This window comes from Solanum tuberosum, unplaced genomic scaffold (genome assembly GCF_000226075.1).
Source record: "Solanum tuberosum cultivar DM 1-3 516 R44 unplaced genomic scaffold, SolTub_3.0 scf00541, whole genome shotgun sequence".
Taxonomy (NCBI): Eukaryota; Viridiplantae; Streptophyta; class Magnoliopsida; order Solanales; family Solanaceae; genus Solanum; species Solanum tuberosum.
In genome coordinates, this window is record NW_006239474.1 from 26679 (window position 1) to 45956 (window position 19278).

Sequence of the window (19278 nt, forward strand, 5' to 3'; positions counted from 1 at the left end):
GAATCATTGTTGATGTTGTATCATGATTGTGTTGTTGTGAATTGTGCAATGTTATGAAAATGATCATCTCTTTATTATTTGTGTGAACATGTCATTTGCATTGTTCTGAGACATGGTTCTGACAAGTGTTATGTGCATTGAGAAAGAATAATAAAATAAAGAGGATGTACCATTTCGAGGGACGTATCGCGCGCCGCGATGGATACTATATTTCGAGGGACGTGTCGCGCGCCGCGACGGATACTATATTTCGAGGGACGTATCGCGCGCCGCGATGGATACTATATTTCGAGGGACGTGTCGCGCGCCGCGACGGATACTATATTTCGAGGGACGTATCGCGCGCCGCGATGGATACTATATTTCGAGGGACGTGTCGCGCGCCGCGACGGATACTATATTTCGAGGGACGTATCGCGCGCCGCGATGGTTACTATTATCGAGGGTTGTATCGCGCGCCGCGATGGATGCATAGACAGATATTTCCCACATGGGTCCCGGACTGAGAGACAATGGGTGTGTATCATTAGGTCAAACATGCATCACTATACTTGACATTGCATTTCATTGCATCGCACTTCTTTATTATTGGTGAACTTGATCTTGTGTGTTGCTGATCTTGTGAGTGTCTTTCTATGGAACTTGTGACTGATGAATATTGAGCTTATTGTTGAAGATATGCAATTGTTAGAGTGTTGTTGTTGAGGATATGAAACTATTGTTGTTGTTGAGGATATGAAATTGTTAGAGTGTTGTGTTGAGCTATGTGTTTTGTAAACTGTGAACTGTTATGATGAACTGGTACTAAGCAGGTTGTAGTTGTGGAGGTGGTAATTGATGAATATTAAGCTTGTTGTTGAGAATATATGATTGTTAGAATGTTGTTGTTGAGATATGTGCTTGTAAATTGTGAACTGTTAGGTTGGGTTGGTTTTATACAGATTGTAGTTGTGAAGGTTTTGTCTGGGGTGTAAGGAGTACTTGTATTCTATCCCCTTAGCTCGTGTTTAGAGGTTTACTTGCTGAGTACCAAAAGTCTCATACCCCCACTCACACTAAGTAGAACTCTTTGAGAAGTCATAAGTCATAAGTCATAGTTCATGATCATGTTCACAATAATAAGTCAATATATAACAAGTCATTGGTGCTCTCACGGAACCCAAACCCAAACAGTTAACATATCGGAACATGGCAACCGATCCTATATTTATGCCGGTGGCAACGGATCCCATAGTTATGCCAGAACATGGCAACTGATCCAAGTTAGTTATGCCGAAATGTGGTAACCGATCTCATGCATACACCACAATCACAATCACAAGTATATCATCAAGATCATACATTTAAGTCATGATTTCATGGCATTCATCAATTATCTATCTCATTTACAACCAGTGTGATCAACATTGCAACATTCATACATATACATGTATCATAATAAATCAAGAACAAGCATACATTACACAATCATAGAATCACATCCATCACCTACCTCGAATCCAAGCTTAAATCCCCTAAGGCACTTAAATCTTCCCTTTCCGAATTCTTTCCGCTTGTTCTAGGTCTACAAACAACAATTTATATGCAAGGATCAACAATCAAAGATCTAATTATTTGGATTATAACAAACTCAATAACCCTAGACCAAACCCAAGATCCTAATATCCAATTTAGGGCTTTTCAACCATAAATTCTAGATCAAAACCCTCCCCCATTGATAATGACCCACTAGATTACATTTTACGGATTGAAAAACGGATTCAGGGAGTTAAAACCTTACATTTAGCCTCAAGAATGGTGAAAAAATCAATATAGTATTTCCAAGGCCTACCACCCCCTTGGAGAGGCGAAAGAGGTACAAACCCCTCAATGTGGTTACCCGGGCCTACCACCCCCCGAGCTAGGGACCAAGGTACAAACCCCTCGATATGGTTATACGGGCCTACTACCCCCCGTACTAGGCAACCAAGGTACCAACCCCTCGATACGGTTATACGGGCCTACTACCCCCCGTACTAGGCAACCAAGGTACCAACCCCTCGATACGGTTATACGGGCCTACTACCCCCCGTACTAGGCAACCAAGGTACCAACCCCTCGATACGGTTATACGGGCCTACTACCCCCCGTACTAGGCAACCAAGGTACCAACCCCTCGATACGGTTATACGGGCCTACTACCCCCCGTACTAGGCAACCAAGGTACCAACCCCTCGATACGGTTATACGGGCCTACTACCCCCCGTACTAGGCAACCAAGGTACCAACCCCTCGATACGGTTATACGGGCCTACTACCCCCCGTACTAGGCAACCAAGGTACCAACCCCTCGATACGGTTATACGGGCCTACTACCCCCCGTACTAGGCAACCAAGGTACCAACCCCTCGATACGGTTATACGGGCCTACTACCCCCCGTACTAGGCAACCAAGGTACCAACCCCTCGATACGGTTATACGGGCCTACTACCCCCCGTACTAGGCAACCAAGGTACCAACCCCTCGATACGGTTATACGTGCCTACTACCCCCCGTACTAGGCTTGGTCGACTCGCAACACTTATATAGAGAAAATCATATACATGTATCCCTTTCATCATCATTTCAATAATTATATAACCATTCGATTCATAGGACGTATATTGGACCTTCCATTTCCTAAGAATTCTATAAATGACATTTTATCAAACATATGGTGGGCTACTTGTTCATGTAAATAAAATCATGTGTTTCAAGAGTACTAAGTCCAACCAATTCCGAAATACATATAAATCAGCCCACCAACAACATATATATATATATATATCAACCTTCATAATTTGATCATGGAAGCATGAAAACCATAAGCATCACATAATAATTCCATTTCATGATAATATGCAAAATAGACCATAATAGGGTGTGTAGTAGTAATTCCATACTTCAAGAGTTCATAAATAATCATAAGGACCCATAAAGTTGAAGTAGAAATAGAGGATAAATGGTTGGACTTGTGGACAGGAAGGTTTCCACAATCAACCCACATACCTCAACTTTGGAGAATCCTTGATGAAGATTGGAATGGAGAATTGAAGCTTGAGATTGAGTCTTGAATCCGGAATTAGAGCTTGAGATGTTTGAATTTGGTTGAAGATCTTGGTGGAACTTTGGAGAGGGCTTAGAGAGTGTTTTGAAAGTAAAAAAAATATGACTAAGTATGAGACATTTATAAAAAACGTCCCCAACCCGCTAAAAAAAAGCTTACTGGAATTTGCAAATCTGCACAGACAGGTTTTACAAAAATGGTCATAACTCCCTCATCCTAACTCGGAATGAGGTGAAACCAAGTGCGTTGGAAAGCTAACTCAAAGAGCTTTAATTTAATAGGTTGTGGCCCTTCCAGTTCCTTGTGTGCTAAGAGATATGCCCCTTTAAAGTTGACCCTCCAAATCGCATTGTTTGCGATTTTCGAATTTTGATACGGTTGCTCTAAAATTCGGGTTAGACCCATTTCCCACTCAATTTGACCCCCTGAATAAGAATATGAAGTCGAATTTCCGAAATCATGCACGGATTTTGAGATATATGGAAATTACAATTATAGGTGTTTCCGAAGCACATTTTCGGGCATTTTTTTTTTGGGGTCGTTTCAAAAACGGTCAAGAAGTCGCCTGGGGTAGTCTCCTTAGCTCTAAAAATTGAAAAGTGCCAAATAAGATCGTTTAGAGGTTTATTAACGATTTTAAGTCGCGTCTGGCCTGCCAAGACGGACCCATCTCGCTACAACGGCCCTGCTCTGGCGTCCTACACGGAGACAGAATGTTACCCGTTCACGCTAAGATCATTTTCGGGTGTTCTCGTCACCCAAATTCGATTTTGTAAAGTCGTACGGGTTCCTTAACGTCTTAGTTATCTACTCATGTGGTCCAAATCATAATTAGATCTCTCATTAATTACCAGATTTTCCTATACCTTAATGACTCCGATTTTGTCCAAATTTGGACTAGGTTGGGAATTTCAAGTTACTATGAAAAAAAATTCTAGCCCCAATTCTTTCTTCATTGACTTATCCCTAACGACGGAATCAGGCTGTTACATTAAAATTGTTTGAAAATAAGGGTGGAGCTTGGTGGGGGTTTGGATGAACCTATTTTTTTTTTTAATCTTGTATTTATATTAGAAAATTAAATAAATATATATCTATATTAACTTGTGAACGCGAGCAATCGTAAGGAATGGATCATGATTGTGGATATGTTTTCCATGCTAAAGTTGTGGTTTCGAACTCCACTATCAATAAAAGTTTCTTTTAAAAAGAAGAAGCATGCTTTGTAATATTTTTTATCTTTTGTCCAAAAATTTAAAATCCACAAACTCCTAATTTTGGCGCCGCCTCTATAATGGAAAACATTTTTTCTGGAAAAACTAACTCCTTTAAAATGAGGAAAATGACTTCGCTAATGAAGGTTGAGAAAACAAACTTCATCCTTTCAATTTCGCCATTAATGGTTGTTTCGCTTCCTTTTTTTTCTTCACTTTTGTTATTTCTTCTTCATCAATTATCGCTTCAAGCAAATTATATGTCAAAAGACTCGAAATATCGAGAGGATTTCATATCTAAATTTTGAAACTATTAAAAGTGATTTTAAGTTGATCGAAATTGAATCCGTTAGTGTATACTTCATATATATGTATACTTCATGCATAGTTAAACTATATTCAGTTTTTTTAAGTGTACATTAATATATAGTTAATACTCCCTCCGTCCCTATTTAGTTGTCCATATTTCCTCTTTTAGTTGTCCCTATTTAGTTGTCCATTTTGACAAATCAAGAAAGGACAACAAATTTTTTCCTATTATACCCTTATTTAAATAAAGTTGGCATAAATAAAATAAATAAGCTTATGAAGTTCTCAGCATTGATTAGTTATCTTGAATGAATTTATTTTGGAATTGTAAATTGTACTACAAGGGTAAAATTGTAGCTTCACTATGCTAATCATTGTTGTCTTAATCTGTGTGCTATTTCTAAAGTGGACAATTAAATAGGGACGGAGGGAGTATATAACTCATGTGTAAGTAAGTTGTATTGTATAACTATTGACAAACTACTATATTGTATATTTAATGTATCTTTTCTTATAACTTTCGGTTATTTTTTTTATATAAATAAAAACATAACTATATTTATTGTAAACTAATTTCTATTCCACTTTTAACAATTGAAAAACAAACCTATAAAAAGAGAAAGGAGGCATAAATCTTTTTTCTTCTGCAACGCCGGTGACTTTCTCTAAATTCTCCGGTGATTTTCCCCAAATTCTCCGGTGAGTGGTTATATGTTCTTCGCTATGCTTTACTGGAGACAAATCAATTTTTATCTCGGAATGGAGAAGTATTGTGAGATTGCCTATTACCTGTTTGATAAAATGCATGAATTAACTGTTTAATTTAGTTGTGAGATGCCTATTCCTTATTTGCTTTTGTTTGTGATTTTGTTTTTGGAATTCCTCCTGGAAAATGCCTAATTGAGTTTATTTGCTTGTATTTACGTTATATTGTGATTATCTGAGATTTAGAAGGATTCAAAGACTGATCCCAATTGATAGATGAAGAAGAAGAAGAAGAAAAAGAAAAAGTCTTTTAGAAAGGAGATTATATACAGAGAGTAATTGTAATTGGTATTCTTTCCAATCATTTATTTCTTAATGAATATTAGCTAAACTACCTGCTAATTACTTTTAGGAGGAGGATTAGTACTAGTTAATTCTATTAGGTATTTAATCATGTAGCAAGCTAGAAGGACTAAAATGCCCCTGCTTCACTAGGTGATTCCTCCTTCAATATTTCCCCTCAAGCTAGGTACTGTGAAGATGTTGAATAGTTCTAGCTTGAAGCTTAAGTGTTCATGTTGGCCCCTGGTAAGTCCCTTTGTTAATATGTCAGCAGGTTGCTCTTGTGTAGTTATGTAGTTGGTAGCTACTAGACCTTGAATGATCTTCTCCCTTATAAAATGGCAATTTATCTCGATGTGTTATGTTTACTCGTGATATACAGGGTTAGCTGCCAACTGCATTGCAGCTTTGCTGTCACTGTAAATGTTTATTGGTGACTTGACTTTAATGCCAAGGTCTTTCATCAACCCCATTAGCCAAACTAGTTCAGCCACAGCTGTAGCAAGGCTTCTGTATTCTGCTTATGCTAATCTTCTGGAAATGGTTGACTGTTTTTACGATTTACAAATAATGGTTGAGTCTCCAAACTTGACGAAGTATCCTATTTCTGATTTTCTGGAATAAGAGCATGCAACCCAGTCAGCATCACAGTATGCTGACAGTAAGACCCCTTGTCCTGATTGTTTTTTGAGGTATGTAACAACTCTGAGGGCTGCTTCCATGTGTGACTTATTAGGTGCTTGTAGAAATTGGCTTTGTCCTGATTGTTTTTTGAGGTATGTAACAACTCTGAGGGCTGCTTCCATGTGTGACTTCTTAGGTGCTTGTAGAAATTGGCTTAGAGTCCTACGGTGTAGGAGATGTCAGGCCTTGTCATAGTAATATATAGAAGCTTACCTATTAATCTTTGATAGGTAGTTTGGTCAGCAAGAGTTCCTGCTTTTCTATTTTCTGCTTGGTTAAGATGATCGTCATACTCCTTAGTGGTGAGCTTAACACTTGTATCCGTAGGTGTCATGGTAGGTTTAGATGCCCCTAGTCCAGTTTCAGAGATAAGTTCTAATGCATATTTCCTTTGATGCATTAGAATCCCTTCTTTAGATCCAGCAAACCCTATTCCAAAGAAGTATTTAAGATCACCTAAATCTTTCATCCTGAATGTCTTTTGCAGTGTAAGTTTTGTGTCTTCAATCAGCGTTAAACTATCACTTGTTATACGCATATCATCAACATAAACTAATACTATAGTGGTACCTTCTGTAGTTTTCTTAATGAACAATGAGTGGTCATGTTGACTTTGCTGAAATTTGAACCTTGGAAGTGCCTCAGTGAGCAAGACATTCCATTGTCTTGGAGCTTGTTTCAATCCATACAAGGATTTTATGAGTCTGCATGGTGTCTTAGACTCCCCCTGACTTATAAAACCTTGAGGAAGCTCCATGTATATTTCATCAAGAAGGTCACCTTGTAAGAATGCATTGTATACCAGTGTTATCAAAGGTGAAAAGCGCAAAAAAACTCTAAGGTCCGTGGGGGCTTTAAGCGCAAAAAAGCTCTAAGGTCCGTGGGGGCTTTAAGCGCAAAGCGTAAATAAAGCGTAAGTTTTAATGAAAAAAGGCGCAAAGGGAGAATAAAATAGAAATGTATATGTTTAGTCCAATACTAATAATTATAAACATGAATGACAATATATGACCAAAGAAATTGAAAAAAAATTATGATAAAGTGAAATATCAATTGTTAGTGTCAATTCTTCATAAGAGGCTCGTTGGCAAGGAAAAGTTTGTCTTAGAATCTTGATGACGACGCTAAAGCACACATAAAGCGAGGTGAAGCGCTCAACATGTTTTGAGCCTCACTTCAGGGCTTAAGCGCGCCTTTGATAACATTGTTGTATACATACATTTGATGTATATGCCAATGCTTGACTGCAGCAATAGCTAGAACAGACCTGACAATTTTCATTTTCACTACTGATGAAAATGTTTCTTGGTAGTCAATCCCTTCCTTTTGACTATAGCCTTTGGCAACCAACCTTGCGTTAAACCTTTCAACCTCTCCAGATGCTTGTAGTTAACTTTGTAGATCCATTTACAACCGAAAGATCTCTTTCCTTTAGGTAGAGGAACTATATCCCAAGTAATGATTACTCTCTAATGCCTCAATTTCTAGTTTCATTGCATCCACCCAACTTGGATCTTTAACAGTCTCACTATAATTTGTAGGTTCTATATGGAAGAAGATTTGGCTATGAAAGCTTGATATCTAGGAGATAGATGATAATAGGTAATATAGTTGGACATAGGATAGGGAGCCTCCTTATGTACAGTCATGGACACAAAGTCCTTCAACCATATCGGTGGATTCCTTTCTCTACCTGACTTCCTAGTTTCAGATTGAGAGTTTCCTATGGACAGAGGTTGAGTAGTGACCACTGGCTCTACATCCGACTCAGGTACAACCTGTGATTTTGAAGACTGTCTTAGTACAATCCGAGTGTCTGTACTTGGGCCAGAGGATTACACGTTTTGCCTTTGAGAGTTGTAGCAGGGTGTCTCATAGATATGACTGTAAGGATCTAATGGGGGAAACAAGATGTGAGTAGTAGGAGATTGACTTTTGAAGGGAAAAGTGTCTTCCCTAAATATGACATCCCTGCTTCAAACAGATTTTTTGTGTATATATCATATAGAAGATATCCTTTCTGAGTTGTAGAATATCCTATATGGATTGCCATCCTAGATCTAGGTTGTAACTTGTCAGCCTCATTGCGAATTTTTGCATAACACAAGCATCAGAGAACCTTTGGATGAGTCAGAGAAGGTATTTTATTGTATAAAACTTCATACGAAAACTTGTTTTGCAGGACTGAACTAGGAAGTCTATTGAGTAAATAAACAGCTACTAACACACGTAGTCCCCAGAACTTTATAGGTATTTCAGCCTGAAACCTGATGGCTCCAGTCGTTTCAAGCAAGTGCCTATGCTTCCTCTCAGCCACCCAATTATGCTAAGGGGTATACGCACAACTTGTTTGATGAACTATGCAAGTTTGTTGAACATGTTACCACATGCTGAGTTTACAAACTCAGTTCCATTGTCTGACCTTACTATTTTAACCAACTTATCAAACTGAGTTTGTACTTGAGTTAGAAACTGTTGAATCACTACACACACATCAAACTTTACTTTCAGCAAAAATACCCATGTCATTCTAGTAAAATCATCCACCACAGTTAAGAAGTATCTATGATCATCAAAAGTATTAAATCTGTGAGGACCCCACATTATAGATTAGGACTACTACATGTTACACTAGGTTGTGTCCATCTTCAGATCAAAATAATACTCTTTCACCCAAATTGGATGACCTGCCTATTATTCTTGAATTTGACCGAACCTTTTTAAAATCTTTTTTTATCTATCAAGTTTGTGTTGAAAATAATGTAGTTGATTCCTGTATTCAAACCAAAAGTTGCTCAATCCAAACTTGGTAAGCTGAGCTACATCATCTGTTACTGGAAAGGGGAAATAATGAGTACTGAAGATTCATCTGCTTCTTATACTGAGTTACTATCTATTAAAAAAAATGGAAGAGTGTATTCAAGAATAATTGCAATGTACTATGGTGGCAATATCTTATCCAAAAAAAAAAAGGTTTATTGTGTGCAATGTATTTAATTCTTGGAAGCTACTGTATATTAATTGTTATAAATGGGTGGCACACTACATTAACCATTTAACTGTATAGAACTTGCAAAGTTTTCTTTTAATGTTTTTCTATTGATGTTAATAAGAAGAACGAAAGCTACATTGATCATAATGCGTTTTGTCAAATTTGCTGGATTATAGCTTGGACGCCTTCCATTGTGTAGCTGATGTACAATTAGTTTGTCTTGGGCACCTGAAAGCTTCTACTATTAAATATAGTTTGTGCATTCATGTGGGAACTTTTGACTTAAATTATATGTAATATCTCAAAGGAGGACAGAAGATATAAGTGTTTTTGTGCCACAAATCTCTTTTCTTTTTTTTCTTTTTTTTTTGCTTCTGGCTTATGATATTTGAACTTACATGATTTTTTTATTTGTATTTATTTCAGTTGATTATCCAAGGCTTGAAGATGGAAAACAGTATAAAGGATGAACTCTACTCTGACATTTTCGATATGTCAAATCTTCAATCAAGTCTTAGGCCGACTACCAATTCTGGGAACAATGATTCACATGGTATGAACTTCAGCTGATTGCTTCAAGCTGATAATGAAAATTAGAAATGCATTTTGCTATTAACATTTGAATATCAAATTGCTTACCATAATGTGGTGCTCTTATTCCTAGATTGCATATTTGTTGGAATAACTATCAAAGTGGAAGACTAAAGGTCTTCATTTACATCTTAAGAAGTCTTATTCTAAAAGGTCTTCTTCACTGGCTACTCTCAGTAGATCTGGATTGATTAACCATTGTTCTTTCCCCTCTCCTTCGCCTTCCTTTGTTTGCCAAAGATTATTCAAAACTTAAAGAACTATATTATCTCTCCTATCCTTCCCTATTTTCTCGTTTCAAACATTATTAAACCTCTGATCGTGATTGTGAATAAATAAGTTGGTTAAATGCTGCTAAGCGGAGATGTTCTCTTATCTATGTATAGTTTTCTTGGTTAGGATCTCTCCTGTACATAGTTTGGTTGATAGTGCTGACTGCAGTTAACATCTAATGCCAGAGAGCGAGTGGTGCGACGATGTGTGGAGTGATGATGGTGATTTGTGCCATGATTCTAGTGGTAAACTGGATAAAACATCTGAAATGGACAGGGAATGGCAGAGGCGGCATGACCAATTCCACACTGTATCCTTACAAGTTTAATCTGATTTATAGCATCCAGAAAACAAAACTAGATGTGTTCCTTTTGGTTGCAAATTCAATTTGTATTTGGAATTCCTGATGAATTATTAGGTCGGATACCGTGATGGTCTTATAGCAGGGAAAGAAGCTTCAGTTCAAGAGGGATTTAATGTTGGTTTTACAGACTCTGTATATGTTGGTTACAACTGGGGTCTAGTCAGAGGTATCACTAGGTAAGTATATGCATTGCATACATGGAATTCATAGAGAGTTGAGTTTGTGTACCAACTAGAAATTTTCTTCGTGCCATTTTGGATTTAAATTTGATGTTTTCTCCTTTTTTTTCCCTCTTTGAAGCGCTTTGGCCTCTCTTCCCAACGGCTTAATAGAAAGAATGGTTGATACAAAGGAAATCCAGAACAAGTTCCAGCACTTACATGAGTCTGTGCAATCTCGTTCAACTGTGGAAATGCTTAAGGTGTTCCATGATTATCTGACAAAGAAATTGGAAGAGAGTGCTAAAAATGACAACTCTAGCTCCTGCTTGGCTGATTCCAGCGACCTCAGTTCCAATGACAATCTTCTTGAGAATTACCAGAAAGAGCTTCAATTACTTATTGATGAATCAGGGCTCAAATTGCACGTAGATACAAAGAAGTAGCTTTTCCTTTTCCTGCTTAGCTCATTGAAGTCACTTCTAGTTTTCATCACAATCCATGAAAATTGCATTCAAAAAGAAAAAAAATAGTACACTTGAATGCATAGTTTGTAGATAGAATATTTCTATTTTCCAACATTGTATGTGTGGTTTTAGTTAAATGCCTTTTCAGGTGATAGTTTGGTTGACTTCCACTTTTATGTGGTTAAGAGTGTTAAACTCCGAACTTTTCATTTTCTCAATAGTTTATTTTTGTTAATTCCAGCTTTTTTGGAATCATAAGTTGATGAAGTGTCTGGTGAAAGTCCTTTTTTCGTGCTTTCCCATCTGGTGTTCGGAGCTCGCATTGAAGCCCCGACTAAATTTGGATCGTGCACTGTAGGCGTCTACCCGAGACCTCTGGTTAATGGTGAAGCAATCCCACTACTACACCAGAAGTCCACAACCCATGTTGGTGAAAGTCCTTAACAAACTTTGGCCTGATTGATTAGAGAAATCAAATGGGTTTCTGTACTATTCAAACAAATTTTTTGGTCTAAAATTTGAATGGATTTGACTCTGAAAATTGGCTATAGGAGTTAGGTTTTGAAATTATTTTGCAGCTCTATTTGCTTTTTTACGTTTTTGTATTCTGCTGATCTTTTGTATTTGCATCAGCATGCTGTATTAGAATCTAAGTTTAAACAACAAAGCTTTAGAAAAAACTTTACCAAGACGTGAATGGGGATATTAGATAAGTGTAGTAACTCTATTTTTTGACCTTTTCAACTTAGAAACCAAGTGTTGAAATGTAGTCCCTTTGAAAGAATGCCTGTTAACATCTCTACTGAGATAACTACAACATCAAGGCATTTGGAATGTTGCTGGAAAAGCAATTTGACGCAATCAAATTCATCCAGATCATGTGGTTTGTACAAATCTGTCTTCACTGAGCATGGTTGTTCTTTATCTCTTTATTTGTTCATTATAGTAGTTTCTTTAATTTGGTAAAGAAAGTAACTATTCGTTATGTCCATGGAGATGTGCATATAGCTGTTTTGTATCTTTGTCAAACAGTGGCAGCAAAATAATGGAACCCAAAAGCACTAAATCACCAAGTGGATTTTCATTATCATTTGATCAACTACTAGCTGCTCCAACCAACTTCAAAGAAAAAAAACAAAACTTTACAGCCCACATCAACAAAAAAGGCGCTTTGGGTCAGCTACCTGGCTTCTGCTGCAGGTTCTGTTTATTGGTTAGTGTTTTTGCTGCTTTGCTTTGATCAATGTGGTTCAAATCAAGTTTGTGACTTTGGGATGTGGGAGCAAGAATACATATGGAGTTGTTAGACCACTTGTCATTTTTCCTTTTTTTTTGTCCTTGTATGAGTTATCGATCTTTAGGATTTGGCGGGTGAACAATGATCAGTTGGATTCATGAGAGAGTAGTATCTCCAACTTGAGAGAATAGTATCTGAAACTAAGTGATCTTTAGGAGAAAAAGCTAAAAGTTTTGTGATAGTAAATAACTTTAGCTAAGATGCTGTTGTTTCGTCCATATACATGGAGCAGTTAGTGTTTGAATTGTTCCTACTCTTCGATGAACTCTACAATCTCTTCTAACCAATATTTGAGCTGTTAAATTCAATTTGCTCAGTAGTGATTACTGGTTAAATGCATGTCAAAAGCATGTTATTGGCATATTTCAGATAGTAGCTGAGATGATAGTTGAAGATAATGGTACCATAGCATGTCAGGATACATATAAGAAATATTAGCCAACTATAGATAAAGCCATAGATTGAAATACATAAAACCTTTCACAGCAGTACTAAAGTATGTGTAGGCATAATCCTCAGGAATCAAGCACACTAGAAAGCTCTATTACAAAGTACTTGAGATTCCATGATGATGTTTTCCACCATCTAACCCCAATCGATTCCTTTAATGCCTTTAAGCTGAAATCCTTGCACATGTTGGAGGGTTGTGAATTGTGAGCAACAAGCCAGTTGTTCCTGGACGAAAGATTGTCTTACTAGCTCCGCGCTGATGTCCACCTATGCCACAATGGAAGTATGTGTTCATTGTAACTCATCTATGAAAAATATTCTGTGTATTCAAGATTTCATCTAGTAGCTTGGTTATGACATAGGGACAGAATTGAATTAAATGGTATGAGTTTTGTACTGACCTGGAACTAGCATCAGTTGCAAGCCTGAATTGGTCTAGGATGTGTGAATCCTGATGCGCTGCGCCTGAGGTGAGGTTCCCATTTAGATGTTGGCAATACTGTTTCAAAAGCCTCCACGAGCAATGCAACCTTTCTCTTGCGAGCTGGTGCAAGTTTGTCCACTGCTCGTCGGAGTGCGAAATCAAGCATCCAGTCCTCTGCATTTTTCCTGTCATCCATCATCTGATGCTTGAGATCAACTTTCTCTGCATCTGGATCTGGCTCCAGTGGCAGGAAATTTGGTGGTCGTGGATTGAAGTCTCTTGACTCCTCTGGCTCCTTAGTGTCATTGCGCCTGGCTATGCCTCTCAGGTTTATGTACCTCTCAGACATTTCTTCACTCGAATCATATTTTGCATGTGTCTTCTTATCTTTGATTTGGTTCTGCTTTTCCACACATGCCTCAGCTGTTTGATCCACTTCAACACCAGCTGCATTTTCACTTCCATCTTCAGCTTGATGGCTTGTACAGTCTTCAGAGGCGTTTTCACTTCCATCTTCAGCTTGATGGCTTCCATCACGCTCGTCCTTGAGATCTGCCTCTACTACCAACTGTTGAGCATTATTGCCATGACCATTTTCATCTCCTTGTTCACAGACAATCTGTTTTATTCTGTATCTTCCATCTTGACAACAATGTTTTCATCCGAACGTTCTTCATTATCCTTATAGGTTTCATCTTGCACTTCATTGAGATAGCAAACATTGAGCTCTTGATAGCCTTTAAGTGCAGCATCATCATCTTGAGGAGTTACGCATTCTTCGTGAGAAGTTGCAGTTTCATCTTCTAGACAGAAGGTTTCTTCTGCCTTAACAGCAGCCTGATAATCCATTGTTGCTGTCTCACTATCTGTACCATCTAGAATCAAATTGACATCTAGAGAGATAAGTGTAGTGTCCTCAGACACTTCAACATACTCATCAATGTCAAATTCTGTATGCGAACAGATAGATTCGGAGTCAGCATAATCATAACTTGTTCCAGAGATGATACTTTCTTTATCAAATGACTCTTCCAGAGTGTTGTCAGATAGAAGTTCAGGATTAGATGATTTTTCATTGAACTCCTCGCTGACAACTGGATCATCAACCAATGTGATGGGATCTATATCATCTGAGATTGAACCAGTTTCGTCTTCGCTAAATGCATAGTACTTCTCAACATCCCAGTCCATATCAGAAGCTTCATATTCCAGCTCTTCTGCTGCTGCTTCTATCTCTATTTCAGTATGCATACTCAAGGATTCAATATCCACTTCCTCTTGAACCATGTCATTAGCACCTTCATTCGGATTCTCTGCAGGACAAAAGCCAGAAGTGTTGATTTCTGCTGAAATAGCTTTCCTATTTTGATCAAGATTGTCCTCGGTATCATCTGCTGCCACTTCACTGCTTTCACCAGAAGGTACAAGATCAGTGACAGAAGAATCAATGATGTAATAATCATCTACCGAGTTGGTCTCTTCCTTTTCGTTGCTATAAATTTCGACAAAAAACTCCTTGTCATCTTCATTTGTCAGAGGAGCTACCTTCTCTGTAGTACTCTCTATTTGTTTTGGCACATTATCATTCAAGCCTAATCCACTAGGATTAGCTCGACGAGGAGAGACACATCCCAACTTGAAACTCCTCTGATTCTTCAACATACGCCTTCTTGCTGACAAGAAACACTTCAATGGAGGCAAAGGAGGGTGATGATGACCATTAAGAGAGCAATATGTATATGGACAAACCTTGAAAACAGAAGTTCCATCTGATTCTGTTCCTCCAGGACTAAGTTCAAGATATGAAGGAAACTTAACTTCTTTCAAAGTTGATGAACATGTAGCCCTTTCTACTTGGAAATCATCATACATAACAATAGGGGAACATGATGAAACTCTTGTTGGTTTAAAACTAGGAGTTCTAGCTAATAAACTCCTTATTGGTTTATTAACAGAACTAGCTGAGCCTAACTTTGAGTTACTTGAATTCTTTCTACTACAACTTTGTGAATAAGTTTGAAGGCTCCTTGAACTTACCTGAGATTGCTCTTTCCTTGCAACAGAACTGCTTGTGGACTTCATATAATTTGGAGTACATATTGATTGCTGTTGTTGCTGATTCTGATTCTGATTCTGACGCTGACGCTGACGCTTCGTTGGTGTTGATGAGTTAGTACTAGTGGGTGGTTTGCCTGGCTGAGGTACATATTTTCTGAAATTTGGTGAGTGGGAGATTTCATATTCTAAGTGTTTGGTTTTGCCTGATTTCTTCATCATCTTTTTCTTGAGTTCAGCTTTTCTATTCTTGATGGTTTCATGGTTTTGTGATATAGGAAAAGATGGTTTGTGGTTCATTATTTGGTTGTTGGCTTTAATATGATCAGTTTTGATACCAAGCTTGTTGAGGACTTTTTTTTGCACCATCTTAATTTGGTTTTGGGAAAAGAAAGATATATTCCTTTCAAGGATTTATGGATTTGAGGTAGTGTTTCTTCTTCATGAGATAAAGAGAGTTTTAGTTCATGAAGAAAGGCTGTTTTTGAAATCTCAACTACCAGAGATTCCAAATGGTTTATTTGCTTTTGGTTTGTAGGCAGCCTTTTTTTTTTTTATGTTCTTGTCTTGCTTTCTTTTTGTGTGTGTATGTAGGTGGGGGTGGGGAGTGGGGTAGGGGTCTTCTTGCTTTTTGGTGTTTGATTTGTCATGTGGGAAATTTTTAATGTTACAACAACGACATAATCAGTATAATCTCACAAATGAGATCTGGTGAGTGTAGAGTGTACGCAGAACTTATTCATATCTCGAGGAGGTAGAAAGTTGGTCAAGTGCAACAAATCAAAGTATTTATGAAAAGAGGGAATAACATTTTCAGTGTAATTCCACAAATGGGTTTGGTGAGGATGGAGTGTACATAAAACTTATTCATATCTCGAGGAGGTAGAAAGTTGGTCAAGTGCAACAAATCAAAGTATTTATGAAAAGAGGGAATAACATTTTTAGTGTAATTCCACAAATGGGGTATGGTAAGGATAGAGTGTACGCAAAACTTATCCATATTTCGAGGAGGTAAAAACATTGATTTCGAAAGATCTTTGGTCAAGTGCAACAAATCAAAGTATTTATGAAAAGAGGGAATACGACAATGGAGAAAACATGTCAATTAATAAAAAAAAATTAATGATAAGATTAAGATAAGAATTAGATGCTGACCTGCACTCGATTGGGAGGTCATAGGGCCCTGTGGCCCTTTTGGTTTTTTTAATTTTTATGTTCATTTTGGTTTGCATTATTGTGATATATGTGACAAATCAACATATGGCACTGTCTCGTTAAAATAACTGATGGATTATTTGGTCCAATACAAAGTAATCCTAATTATGATTCAATTTTCACAATATTTAAATCATATATTTTACTTTTGTACTTGGCTCATCTAATGTTTTTTTTGAGCCGAGGACACTAGGTAAGGATAAGGTTTGTGTACATCCCATTTATGGAATCATAATGAGTATGATATTGTTGTTGTTATGATCCTGAAATTATAATTTCACCTTCTATATGTGATAGATAATCGTAAGATTTTGAACTTAAATTTTATTCTGATTTAGCTTATAATCATAATGAAATACTTAATAAATTAATCTCAAACTTTATATATCAAGGGATGACAGTTTTTTTAGTAAAACAACTTGGTATTGTGATGAGATTTGTTACTCCTATCAATCAATAGTACTTATATATATATATATATATAGTCTCTCGATCATTATCAAATCGATTGCAATTTTTTTCTATTCATGAAGATCCCACCGAAATACTATATTATTATTATTTTTGAAAAAATGGCAATGATAGGAGCAATAATTTTAGTTAAAGATCAACTTAGTTGGACAAACCATAATGGCATAAACTATGGGAGCATAACATATGGTTTAACTGATTATGTAGATCTTTAATATATATACCCAAAGCCATTAGTTTTCAAGTAATAAACCTTATTAAATTAATCATAGTTCTAATTAAAAAGCTAAAACATTTAGATCAACTTTCTAAAAATATTAGGGATGAGGAATATTATCTTCTTTTTGTGCTTTATTAAAATAAAGAAAAGTAAAATAATGGGAATGAACAGAAGACAAATCTTGTATTCTAGGGTGATTTAGTTGACCATTAAAAAATCAATGGACTTGTTTAATTTATTTTACTTTTCAAAAAAAAAAAAAAAGTTAGTGGAAATTGCCACAAATTTGGCAGAAAAAGGAATTTTGAGTAAATGGTCGGCAAATAAAAGTTGGGTTATATTTATAGTACCCCACCATGAGGTACTGAGGAGGAGCCTCTAATTTGTACACCAGATTTTTGCAAACGCTCCTCACTTTTTTTTTTTTTTTTCCTCTTTGCTTTCTCTTTAAGGAAAAATAAAAAGTAGTGGTTAAATTTAAAAAACATCGAGAAGATCATTTTGTAAGTTGGGATATTTAATTGAAATAGAAAAAAGATGAGTTAAATGTCAAAACATTCATTAATAATAACATATTTAATGTATGTAAATTTTGTTTTTATCTTAAAAGATGAAAGTAGAGAGATGGTTTTTAATAGATCTCGACAGGATAAAAGAGATGTTTATTTTTTTGATAATGTTACCAACAATTATGTGAAGTAATCATTTCTTCTTCTTCTTTTCTTTTTGGTCCCAAACTTTCTGTGCACCGCCCATGCATGAAAGTTGTGGATATAAAATGGGAGTCCTCTTCTTCTTTTTTTCCTCCATATTTGGAGTTTATATTAGAGTCTGTTTAAATTTGAATTGTGCATTGTAGAATTTATTTGAGAGTGGCGTTTTCAACAAGATTTTTTCTATACCCAAAATTCAAACATGAAATCTAATTAAGGAACCAATTATCTTGTTTCTATACCCAAAATTCAAACATGAAATCTGATCAAGGAAGCAATTATCTTGTTTCTATACCCAAAATACAAACATGAAATCTGATTAAGAAAGCAATTTCACAACTACACCACGAGTCCACCACTCACGTTAGGAATCATTTCCTATTAGACTAGAATTGCATGGGTGCTTTCATGTCTTGTTTAATGCACCATTGATAGGACTCTTTTAGACCCTGTTTGGATTGACTTAAAAAAACAGTTTTTAAGTAAAAAATAAAAAGTCAAATTAAAATGATTTTTAAGTCAAAAAATAAAAAGGAGGGGGAGACCTACTTTTGATTTTTGACTTATTTTAAGTCATTTTATATCTTGCCAAACACTTTTCAACTTATTTTAAGTCATTTTTGACTTATTTTAAATTATTTTTTATAGTTGCCAAACACTTTCAGAAGTAAAAAACTGACTTAAAAGTAGGTTTGACCAACTTTTAAACACCTTCTTAGTCTCGTGGCATTTTTTTATTTTAATTTGTCTTAAAAAGAATGTCATCTTACAATAATTAAAAAGAATTTAACTTTAGAATTTCTATTTTACCTTTAATAAAATGATTAGCCATACAAATATCTAAGAATTGTTTTATATCATAAATTTCAAAAGTTTTTTATTTTTTTCTTAAATACTATATTAAGTTAAAAAGTGTCACATAAAATGGGACCGAGAAAATATTATTCTTCTTTATCCTACCTTTGTTCCACGAAAAACAGTGGTAGTCTTTCATCTTTTGCTTTTAAGCTGGTGATGTTTTGTCGGTTTACGGGTATTTATTACGTTTCATCAATAAAATTTAATTAAACCGCTAATAATATTTATAATTTCTTTATTTTCATTCTTTTTTCTGCACTAATTTGAACGATTTCTTCTTTAAGTTGATTCTATTAAAAATAACTTTTCGATTATAAAATCAGGATAAGATCTATATAAAAATTATTAAGGTTTAAGTAAAATGTGGTACGTATAATTGTTATTGGTTTT

The 19278-nt window shown here is 36.2% G+C and overlaps 1 protein-coding gene and 1 pseudogene across 4 annotated transcripts; one reads left to right on the forward strand and one right to left on the reverse strand.

Moving 5' to 3' along the window:
* The first annotated feature begins 5188 nt into the window (after nt 1–5188).
* LOC102598265 (uncharacterized protein YAE1-like) lies at nt 5189–11361 on the forward strand. 4 transcript variants are annotated; one of them, XM_015304455.1, is made up of 6 exons: nt 5189–5308; nt 6039–6348; nt 9759–9885; nt 10382–10506; nt 10615–10736; nt 10861–11361. In XM_015304455.1, exons 3-6 carry the CDS (start codon nt 9780–9782, stop codon nt 11162–11164), a joined length of 657 nt encoding a protein of 218 aa, XP_015159941.1. In that variant the 5' UTR covers nt 5189–5308; nt 6039–6348; nt 9759–9779; the 3' UTR covers nt 11165–11361. The 4 variants fall into 4 exon arrangements, with proteins under 4 accessions (XP_015159941.1, XP_006365437.1, XP_015159942.1 ...); XM_006365375.2 differs by lacking the exon at nt 6039–6348; XM_015304456.1 differs by lacking the exon at nt 6039–6348 and having other exon boundaries at nt 5189–5286.
* Nucleotides 11362–13333: 1972 nt separating this feature from the next.
* On the reverse strand, nt 13334–15961 carry LOC102598605 (uncharacterized; annotated as a pseudogene).
* Nucleotides 15962–19278: the final 3317 nt, after the last annotated feature.

Bases quoted from the DNA above. Each gene is read 5' to 3' on its own strand.
- LOC102598265 (XM_015304454.1), top strand. From the start codon at position 5,855: ATGTTGAATAGTTCTAGCTTGAAGCTTAAGTGTTCATGTTGGCCCCTG. The intron at 5,903-9,758 runs GTAAGTCCCTTT...TATTTATTTCAG, and splicing joins AGTGTTCATGTTGGCCCCTG to TTGATTATCCAAGGCTTGAA. The intron at 10,737-10,860 runs GTAAGTATATGC...CCCTCTTTGAAG, and splicing joins CTAGTCAGAGGTATCACTAG to CGCTTTGGCCTCTCTTCCCA.